Source organism: Terrapene carolina, unplaced genomic scaffold (genome assembly GCF_002925995.2).
Source record: "Terrapene carolina triunguis isolate 2854851 unplaced genomic scaffold, T_m_triunguis-2.0 Scaffold47684, whole genome shotgun sequence".
NCBI lineage: Eukaryota > Metazoa > Chordata > Testudines > Emydidae > Terrapene > Terrapene triunguis.
Window position 1 is genome coordinate 1 of NW_020712035.1, and position 11,137 is coordinate 11,137.

The window sequence follows — 11,137 nt, forward strand, 5'->3', positions numbered from 1 at the left end:
GAGATGGTCGAGTTCAGGATCCTGACACAAGGAAGAAAGGAGAGCAGTAGAATACGGACCCCGGACTTCAGAAAAGCAGACTTTGACTCCCTCAGGGAACAGATAGGCAGGATCCCCTGGGAGAATAACATGAAGGGCAAAGTGGTCCAGGAGAGCTGGCTGTATTTTAAAGAATCCTTATTGCGGTTGCAGGAACAAACCATCCCGATATGTAGAAAGAATAGTAAATATGGCAGGCGACCAGCTTGGCTAAACAGTGAAATCCTTGCTGACCTTAAACACAAAAAAGAAGCTTACAAGAAGTGGAAGATTGGACAAATGACCAGGGAGGAGTATAAAAATATTGCTCAGGCATGCAGGAGTGAAATCAGGAAGGCCAAATCTCACTTGGAGTTGCAGCTAGCAAGAGATGTTAAGAGTAACAAGAAGGGTTTCTTCAGGTATGTTAGCAACAAGAAGAAAGTCAAGGAGTGTGGGCCCCTTACTGAATGAGGGAGGCAACCTAGTGACCGAGGATGTGGAAAAAGCTAATGTACTCAATGATTTTTTTGCCTCTGTCTTCATGAACGAGGTCAGCCCCCAGACTGAGGTCAGCCCCCAGCTACTCCACTGAGCAGCGCAGTATGGGGAGAAGGTGACCAGCCCTTTGTGGAGAAAGAAGTAGTTCGGGACTATTTAGAAAAACTAGACGTGCACAAGTCCATGGGGCCGGATGAGCTGCATCCGAGGGTGCTAAAGGAGTTGGCGGATGAGATTGCAGAGCCACTAGCCATTATTTTTGAAAACTCATGGCGATCAGGGGAGGTCCCGGATCACTGGAAAAAGGCTAATGTAGTGCCCATCTTTAAAAAAGGGAAGAAGGAGGATCCGGGGAACTACAGGCCAGTCAGCCTCACCTCAGTCCCTGGAAAAATCATGGAACAGGTCCTCAAGGAATCAATTCTGAAGCACTTAGAGGAGAGGAAAGTGATCAGGAACAGTCAGCATGGATTCACCAAGGGCAAGTCGTTCCTGACTAACCTAATTGTCTTCTATGATGAGATAACTGGCTCTGTGGATGAGAGGAAAGCAGTGGATGTGTTATTCCTTGACTTTAGCAAAGCTTTTGATACGATCTCCCACAGTATTCTTGCCGCCAAATTAAAGAAGTACGGGCTGGATGAATGGACTGTAAGGTGGATAGAAAGCTGGCTAGATTGTCGGGCTCAATGGGTAGTGATCAATGGCTCCATGTTTAGTTGGCAGCTGGTTTCATGCGGAGTGCCCCAAGGGTCGGTCCTGGGGCAGGTTTTGTTTAATATCTTTATTAATGATCTGGAGGATGGTGTGGACTGCACTCTCAGCAAGTTTCCAGATGACACTAAACTGGGAGGCGTGGTAGATACACTAGAGGGTAGGGATCGGATACAGAGGGACCTAGACAAATTAGAGGATTGGGCCAAAAAAACCTGATGAGGTTCAACAAGGATAAGTGCAGAGTCCTGCACTTAGGACGGAAGAATCCCATGCACTGCTACAGACTAGGGACCGAATGGCTGGGTAGCAGTTCTGCATAAAAGGACCTAGGGGTCACAGTGGACGAGAAGCTGGATATGAGTCAACAGTGTGCTCTTGTTTCCAAGAAGGCTAACGGCATTTTGGGCTGTATAAGTAGGGGCATTGCCAGCAGATTGAGGAACGTGATCGTTCCCCTTTATTCGACATTGGTGAGACCTCATCTGGAATACTGTGTCCAGTTTTGGGCCCCACACTACAAGAAGGATGTGGAAAAATTGGAAAGAGTCCAGAGGAGGGCAAAAAAAATGATTAGGGGTCTGGAGCTCATGACATATGAGGAGAGGCTGAGGGAACTGGGATTGTTTAGTCTCCAGACGAGAAGAATGAGGGGGGATTTGATAGCTGCTTTCAACTACCTGGGGGGGGGGGGGTTCCAAAGAGGATGGAGCTCGGCTGTTCTCAGTGGTGGCAGATGACAGAACAAGGAGCAATGGTCTCAAGTTGCAGTGGGGGAGGTCTAGGTTGGATATTAGGAAACACTATTTCACTAGGAGGGTGGTGAAGCACTGGAATGTGTTACCTAGGGAGGTGGTGGAGTCTCCTTCTTTGGAGGTTTTTAAGGCCCAGCTTGACAAAGCCCTGGCTGGGATGATTTAGTTGGGAATTGGTCCTGCTTTGAGCAGGGGGTTGGACTAGATGACCTCCTGAGGTCCCTTCCAACCCTGATATTCTATGATTCTATGATTATTGCCTGGAACAATCCATGCAAACCTGGAACTGATCAGATGTGGCATACAAACAATCATATTGCAGAGAGACAAACAGAAAGACCATCAGTTTGAGTTTAGGGCCTCACTTTGCTCAGCCAATAAACCACTTAACATAATTCCTTTCTTCCAAAGAATGTGCTTCACAATGATGGGTCAGGCCTGTTACCTTGCCTCATGTGACACCGGGGGTCAGGAGCAGAGCAAATAATAGACTTCATGAATCCTGAATCTAAGCCTCTGCTAATATGGCATACTCCTCTCCCATAGCTCAAAATAGAGCCAAGAAGTGCTAATTCCCATCCCTTACCCACTAGACCCCACTCCTCTTCCAGTACTGGGAATAGGTCGCAGGATTCAGGATGCCCCATTTATTTCTTTTGTTAAATGCAATGCAGAAATGAGAATAGAACCATGGTTCCACCAATGTGAGTATCAATTTCTGACCAGTAGCTACCATCATCGTTTAAACCATTGCCCTTGGTGGTTAGGAGAGGCTCACATTGAAGCCATCGAGAATCCCCCTCCTTTTCTCTGAACTATCCCAGTTAATGAATCCAACCATCTTCCAATTCAGCCTTCTTCTGCTGCACAGCACCCTCCCCAGCACCTCCTTCACTTTCTTGTTCCTTGGGTTGTAGATGACAGGGTTGAGGAGTGGGGTGACTACACAGTAGAAGATAGAGACCACCTTTTCTGCCAGGAAAGTGTAGCATGCCATGGGACAGATGTACATGAAGGTGACAGTGCTGTAGAAGATGATCACCATTGTGAGGTGGGAGGCACAGGTGGAAAAGGCCCGTTGTCTGCCAGTGGTGGAGGACATCATGCAGATGGTGAAGATGATGGACACCATAGTGAGCAGGAAGGAGCAGAAGATGATGACCCAGGCAAAGGTGAAGAATATCATCTCGCTGACTGAGGTGTCTGTGCATGAGAGGTTCAGCACTGGTGCCAGGTCGCAGAAGAACTGATTGATCTTGTTGGGGCCACAGAATAAGAACTGAGTGGTAGAGATGGTGAGGGGCAAATGGCCAATGAAATCACACAGCCAGCTGGGTGCAGACCTTTTTGTTCATCAGTTTGCTGGAGCGCAGTTCTTAGCAGATGGCAATGTAGCGACCATAAACCTTCACATCCAGGAGCATGCTCTCAGTGATTCCCAAGCAGAAGAGAGATTGAATTGGATTATGCAGCCTGACACAGAGATGGTGGTCCTCTCCACCATGAGGCTGAACAGCATCTTGGACATGGTGACCATGATGTACCAGATCTCCATGAAAGAGAAGTTGCTAAGGAAGAAGAACATGGGTGTGTGAAGGTGTCTGTCCTTCCACACCGTGGCGATGATGGTGGCATTGGCCATTATGGTTAAAGCATAAGCAAAGAGTAAGAATGTAAAGAAAAGAAAGGCCTGTCATCTTCGTAGGATATTGAACCTAAGAGGATGAATTCGGCAACAGCATTCTGGTTCCTGGCATCCATCCTTCACTGTATTTAGATATGGAGAAGTTAGTATAATAACAATAATAATTAATAAAGTAAATGTAATATAATATTAATGCTTTTAAAGTTTTTAAATGAAGTTACCATTGTGGAAAGGTGACAGATGCAGGATCTCTCTCTTTATCTTTTTTTCTTACTCGCTCTCTTTTCCTTTATTATGCCATTCATAGATTCTATGGCCTAAAGTGACCATTGTGATCATTTAGTCTGACATTCTGCATAGCACAGGCCAGAGAACTGTCCCCCAAATAATTCCTAGAGCATAAGAAAAACATGCAATCTTGATTTAAAAATTGTCAGTGATGGAGAATCTACCAGGACCCTTGATAAATTGTTCCAGTGATTAATCACTCTCACCATTAAAAATGTATGAGTTATTTCCAGTCTGAATTTGTCTAGCTTCAATTTCCAGCCATTGGACTATGTTATGCCTTTCTCTGATAGACTGAAGATTTCATTATTAAATGTCTGTTCCTATTGTAGGTGCTTATAGACTGTGGTCATTTCATCACTTTGTTAAGCTAAATAGATTGAGCTCCTTGAGTCTATCACTATAAGGCAGGTTTTCTAATCCTTTAATCATTCTCATGACTCTTCTCTGACCCTTCTCCAATTTATCAACCTTCTTCTTGAATTGTGGGCAACAGGACTGGACACAGTATTCCAGCAGTGGCCTCACAAGTGCCAAATACAAAGGTAAAATATCCTCTCCACTCCTTCTCAAGGCTACCCTGTTTATCCAACCCATGATCCCATTAGCTGTTTTTGGCCTCAGCTTCACACTGGGAGCTCATGTTCAGTTTATTATCCACCATTACCCCTAAATCTTTTGCAGAGTTGCTGCTTCCCAGGATAGAGTCCCTCCTCTTGCAAGTATGGCCTACATTCTTTATTCCCAGATGTATACATTCACATTTAGCTGTATGAAAATGTACATTGTTTGCTTGCAACCAGTTTATCAAGCAATCTAGTTCACTCTGTAGCAGTGATTGTCCTTGTGATGGGCTCCCCAGGAATGAGAAGCACTTGCTATGGAGGCTCAAAAGAGTTGCATTAGTTAGGTACCAAGTTGTAACTTTAAGCAGTTTTGAGCAGACATCTGAAGGCAGTGATGTTGTGTTGCTGTTCCACTGTGAATACATACTTTAAAAAAAAATTAAGTCACTGGAGCAGGGTCTCCCACCTCCCAGTGAGTGCTGTGACAACCAGGCTACAGCATTGCTCCTTTGCTTGCTCCCTCTCTCTTTGGTCACAGTGGAAAAGCTTCAACAGAAGTGACTGCGGATACCCCATATCAAAATATCCCATAGCTCAGTGATTTAGGTACTCACTTGAGAGGTAGCAACACCCCATTCAAATCTTTTCTCCCCTTCAGACAAATGGGACACTTGAACTGGGGGTGTCCAACATCCCAGGTGTCACATGTGGGCAACTGGTGAGGGAGCATACTGGGGGGGCACCAGTTAAAGGGAAGGACATGTGACCTCCCCATGTGACCTCCCCAAGTGACTCCTCCCCAGCTGATCTATAAGAAGTTGGGACAGTATTTTTCACTATTAAAGGAGGGCTTCCTCCTTTGAGCACACTTACTGGATTGGGCCCTGCAGGTGAGCTAGGCAGAGGAATGCCTGTCTTCCCCTCAGTTTGTGCATCACTCTGGGGCCTAGGTGTCTGTATCTGAAAGGGGATCACCAGTGTACATCCACAGGCACAAACATAGAGAGATTTAATTGCATGAATTTAGGCACAGAGTGACTGTAGGTACCTACAGGGCTTGGGGGCAGCCGAGAGGGGGTTTTGTGAGAGTGTTAGTTAGGCACCAAAGACATTTTGTGACTCTCGCCTCTCGTGTCTATGCTGAGCTCTGAGCGGGGAGTGGGGTCCAGTGGGTATAAAAGGGAGGGGAGCTGGCTGGCAGTATGGAGCCCAGAGTTCTGTCTCCACTTCCAGAATAGGAGCAGGACTTAGTCGTTATAGTAGCATGACAGGAGTTAGGACTTCTAGAATCCAGTGGAGGTTTGAGTGGTTAGAACAAAGAACTGGAAATGAAGAATGTTGGGTTCCATTCTCTGCTCTGGGAGGAGATTGTGGTCTCCATGGTAGCATTCTATGAAATGTTTCCAGTTCCACATGCAGGGCCATAAAGACCAGCAGAACCGCAGGGGCTCAATTTGTGGTTTAGACAATGGTGTTCGAAGGAGGGATTTAGGTTTATTAGGAAATGGGGAACCTTTTGGGAAAAGAGGAGCCAATACAGGAAAAAAAGGGCTCCAACTAAACCAACCTGGAACCAGACTGCTGACATGGAAAATTAAAAAGTTGGTAGAGGATTTTTTTAAACTAAGGTCATGCTGGTGGGGGAGTGGCACTATATGAGAAAGAAAGCTGAGTCAAATAAAGTAAAAATCTTAAATATATCAAACTGCACCATAGAATCTCTATGGATAGAATTTCCATGCTTGAACAATAAGAGTGTAACAGTAGGAATATTTTACTGACCACCTGACCAGTATCATACATATCATAGTAACCTGCAACAAAATGGAAGATGAAATTCTGTGTTCATAATTGCAAAGTAATGCACACTGGAAAAAATAATCCCAACAATACCTACAAAGTAGCGGGGTCTGGATTAGTTGTTACCACTCAAGAAAGATATCTCAGAGTCATTGTGGATAAATCTCTGAAAACATCCACTCAATGCACAACTGCAGTCAAAAAGGCTAACAGAATGTTGGAACCATTAGGAAAGGGATAGATATTAAGACAGAAAATATCATAATGCCACAGTATAAATCCATGATACGCCAACATATTGAATATTTTGTGTAGTTCTGGTCACCTCATCTCAAAAACCATATATTAGAATTCGAAAAGGTACAGAGGAGGGCATCAAAATTATTAGGGTTATTGAACAACTTGTATATGAGGAGACATTAAAAAGACTGGGACTGTTCAGCTTATATAAGGAATGACTAAGGGGGGATATGATAGAAGTCTATAGAGTCATGAATGAAGTGGAAAAAGTGAATGTAGAAACAAAGAGATTAGGTTTAGTTTCAGTTTTGAGCTTGAGAGCTGAGAGAGCAGAGTGTAGGCCTTGCTGGAGCTGTAAGCATAACTAACAGTGTGAACCAAAGGCTGGGAACCAGAGTAGGCCTGGCATTGGTAGAAAAGTAAAACACTAACCAAATAAGCACATTTCTGACCAGAAATGATGGTACAAAACCACACAGATCTCTCAAGTTACTATGTAAACACATTCTTAAGAAATGGTACCAGATGGTATCAGAACACCCTGATCCTGTGTAAAGATAAGAGGGTGTGGGGATGAAAGGATAATGGATAAGGATGTTTTATTCGAACTAACAGGAACAAGGATAGGGGTGGTAACTAATAACGTCTGGAGTGTCATACATAACTTTTTTGTATCAATGTATAAAAGGAGAGGTCATAGGAGGGGCATCTTTGGGCTAGTCTAGGGGACAACATCCTGATGTGCTGCGTCAGCTGATAACATTGTTGCAAGCATACATATGTTAGTACACCTTTAACCATTGAGCTGGGGCACTAGTACCGTGCATTGTCAACAATACACCTGGCCTAGCTCCTTTCCAAGGAACCAAGCCTGTGGTCTTTCTTAGTGAGCGACATTGAGGTCTGCTGGATCAGCAAGTTCAGCTCTCTGTTCCTGCAGCGAACACTGTAGCTCCAAGAACAGCAGCACTAGCAGCATTCGCAACCCCCTGCAGAGCTAACGGATCAAAGCTAATGCAATTCAAGACAAAGAAGGGAACAGTCTTACAGAAGAAAGGGACATCATCAATAGGTGGACAAACTACTGCTCTGATCTATACAACCACTAGACAAATGGAGATCCTAGTGTCTTAGACAGCCCAGATTCAACAGAGGAGGATGATTTTCCAATACTATATGAAGAAGTGGAGACAGCTGTGAAATCACTCAAGAACAGAAAGGCTACAGGTATTGACAACATCCCAGCCGGATTGATGAAATTTGGAGGAGAAATAGTAATAGATGTACTCACCAAGATCTGCAACAAGATCTGGGAGACCGTTGAGTGGCCCTCCACATGGACACAGTCACTAATCATCACTCTGCCAAAGAAAGGTAACTTTGAATTGTGTCAAAATTACCGGACTATAAGTTTAATTAGCCATCCCAGCAAAGTGATGTTGAAAGTCATATTGAACTAATTGAAAACACAAGGAGAGAATATCGTCGCTGAAGAACAGGTTGGATTTCGTGCTGGAAGAAATACCACAGAACAGATTTTCAACCTTTGTGTTCTATGTGAGAAGTACTTACAACACCAGCAGGACATCTACCACATCTTTGTTGACGTCAAGAAGGTATTTGACAGAGTATGGCACGAAGGTCTCTGGGCAACCATGAAGAAGTACAATGCTGGTCGTAAGCTTATTCTTACCATTAAACAACTGTATGCCAAGGCCAGAAGTGCAGTTCTCTAGAAGATCACTTATGCACAGTCAGCATTGGGGGGTATACAATCTCAAATCTTCGATTCACTGATGGCCTGACAGGCAGCAAAGATGAACTTGCCACCCTTGTGAAATGATTGGATGAAACCTCCACAAAATATGGCATGGAAATCAGTGCAGAGAAAACCAAGCTGATGACAAACAAATGTGATGCGATCAGCTCACATATCACTGTCAGTGGACAGGAGATGGAGACAGTGAAACAGTTCAAGTATTTGGGGGCAATCATCACTGATGAAGGATCCAAAGCAGAAATTCGGGCAAGAACTGTGCAAACAACAGCAGCAGTGGCAAAGCTAAAGCCAATTTGGAGGAATAAGAACATCTCCCTGGAATCCAAACTGAAACTGCTGCATGCAGTGGTCATCTCCAGTTTCCTGTATGCATGCAAGACATGGACTCTTACAGCAGAACATGAATGGAAAATACAGGTAGTAGAGATGAGATACATCCGTAAAACCCATATGAAGATCTCCTGACGACCGTGAAGAAGCACAAGCTGAAGTGATACGGCTATGTAACAAGATCACCTGGCCTATACAAGATCATCCTCCAAGGGACAGTACAGGGGAAGAGAAGAAGATGTAGACAGAAGAAGAGATGGATTGACAACATAAAAGAGTGGACAGGAATGGACTTCACGGAGACTCAAGCACTGACACACAATCATCAGGGGTGAAGACAATCGGTTGATTGCTCATCAATGATGGTGTCCCAATGACCAATGCAGTTATGGGAGTGATGATGATGATGCCATCCTAGCTCCTAAAGTAACTGAAACCCTATGTGATCCCAACTGGATAGGGATATGGAGAGAAATCTAACTGCAGTGACTGAGTTTATCTTTCTGGGCTTCTCAGACCTCCCGCATCTGCAACCCTTTCACTTTATCCCAGTCTAACTCATCTACCTTGTCACCCTGATAGGAAATAGCCTCATCATCACTGTCATGGTGGCTGACCGGGCCCTCCTCACCCACATGTATTTCTTTCTCAGGAACCTGTTAGTCTTGGAGGTCTGCTACTCATCGGTCACCATCCCCAAGACCTTGTCCAACCTTCTATCAGAGCCCAGATGTATTTCTTCCTCCTCTTCGGTAACTCGGAGTGCTGCCTGCTGGCTGTAATGTCCTACGACCGATATGTGACCATATGCAACCCCCCATGCATTACTCTCTCATCATGAGAAGAAAAGTCACCATTAGCTTGGGAGCTGTGGTGTGGATTGCAGGCAATATGGTGGCATTTGAGCAAACAGTCACTGTATTCATGCTATCCTTCCATGGGCCAAATAAAATTGAGCACTTTTTCTGTGACCTCATCCCAGTGCTCAGGCTGGTGAGCATGGACACATCCCTGAATAAGGCTATCACACTGTGCACACTGTGCTGTTCACACTAATCCCCTTCTTCCTAATCATCACTTCCTACACCTGCATCCTCTCCACCATCCTGAAGATGCGCTCAGCCGAGGGGAAAATCAAAGCTTTCTCCACATAGTTCTCACGTCTTATCACTGTCACCTTGTTCTTTGGCAATGGCGTTATAACCGACATGAAACCTAGTACCAAATTTTATGTGGACACTAACTTAGCCCTTGCCTTGTTCTACACAGTCATTACCCAAACATTCAACCCAATCATATACATCCTGCAGAACAAAGAAGTCAAGGAGGCTCTGAGGAAACTCTTGGGCAGGAGAAGGATTAGGATTTTTTAGTTCTCAGAAAAAGTTTGTTTTTTTTTCCTGGTCATTGGGCCACGCTAAAGTATCTCAATTTGGCAAATTGACTTCCCAAACCAGAGACTACGTGCCTCTGGGAAGAAGGATAAAGGAGTTTGAGGCGCAAGTGGTGTTCTTGTCCATCCTCCCTGTGCAAGGAAAAGGCCTGGGTAGAGACCCTCGAATCATGGAAGTCAATGAATGGCTACGCAGGTGGTGTCGGAGAGAAGGCTTTGGATTATTCGACCATGGGATGGTGTTCCAAGAAGGAGAAGTGCTAGGCAGAGACGGGCTCCACCTAACGAAGAGAGGGAAGAGCATCTTCGCCAGCAAGCTGGCGAACCTAGTGAGGAGGGCTTTAAACTAGGTTCACCGGGGGAAGGAGACCAAAGCCCTGAGGTAAGTGGGGAAATGGGATCCTGGGAGGAAGCACAAGCAGGAGAGCGCAAGAGGGGAGGACTCCTGTCTCATGTTGAGAAAGAGGGACGATCGATGAGTTATCTTAAATGCCTATACACAAATGCAAGAAGCCTGGGAAACAAGCAGGGAGAACTGGAAGTCCTGGCACAGTCAGGGAACTATGATGTGATTGGAATAACAGAGACTTGGTGGGATAACTCACATGACTGGAGTACTGTCATGGTTGGATATAAACTGTTCAGGAAGGACAGGCAGGGCAGAAAAGGTGGGGGAGTTGCGTTGTATGTAAGAGAGGAGTATGACTGCTCAGAGCTCCGGTATGAAACTACAGAAAAACCTGAGAGTCTCTGGATAAAGTTGAGAAGTGTGAGCAACAAGGGTGATGTCGTGGTTGGAGTCTGCTATAGACCACCAGACCAGAGGGATGAGGTGGATGAGGCTTTCTTCTGGCAACTAGCAGAAGTTGCTAGATCGCAGGCCCTGGTTCTCATGGGAGACTTTAATCACCCTGATATCTGCTGGGAGCGCAATACAGCAGTGCACAGACAATCGAGGAAGTTTTTGGAAAGTGTAGGGGACAATTTCCTGGTGCAAGTGCTGGAGGAACCAACTGGGGCAGAGCTTTTCTTGACCTGCTGCTCACAAACTGGGAAGAATTAGTAGGGGAAGCAAAAGTGGATGGGAACCTGGGAGGCAGTGACCAT

At 45.1% G+C, this 11,137-nt stretch overlaps 1 protein-coding gene across 1 annotated transcript; it reads right to left on the minus strand.

Annotated features, from left to right (window-relative positions):
• Window positions 1-2,751: 2,751 nt before the first annotated feature.
• Window positions 2,752-3,630, minus strand: LOC115271562 (olfactory receptor 6B1-like). The gene is made up of 2 exons (XM_029914399.1): window positions 3,467-3,630; window positions 2,752-3,319 (listed from the first exon to the last, which is right to left on the minus strand). The coding sequence occupies exons 1-2, from the start codon at window positions 3,628-3,630 to the stop codon at window positions 2,752-2,754; spliced, it is 732 nt and encodes a 243-aa protein (XP_029770259.1).
• Window positions 3,631-11,137: the final 7,507 nt, after the last annotated feature.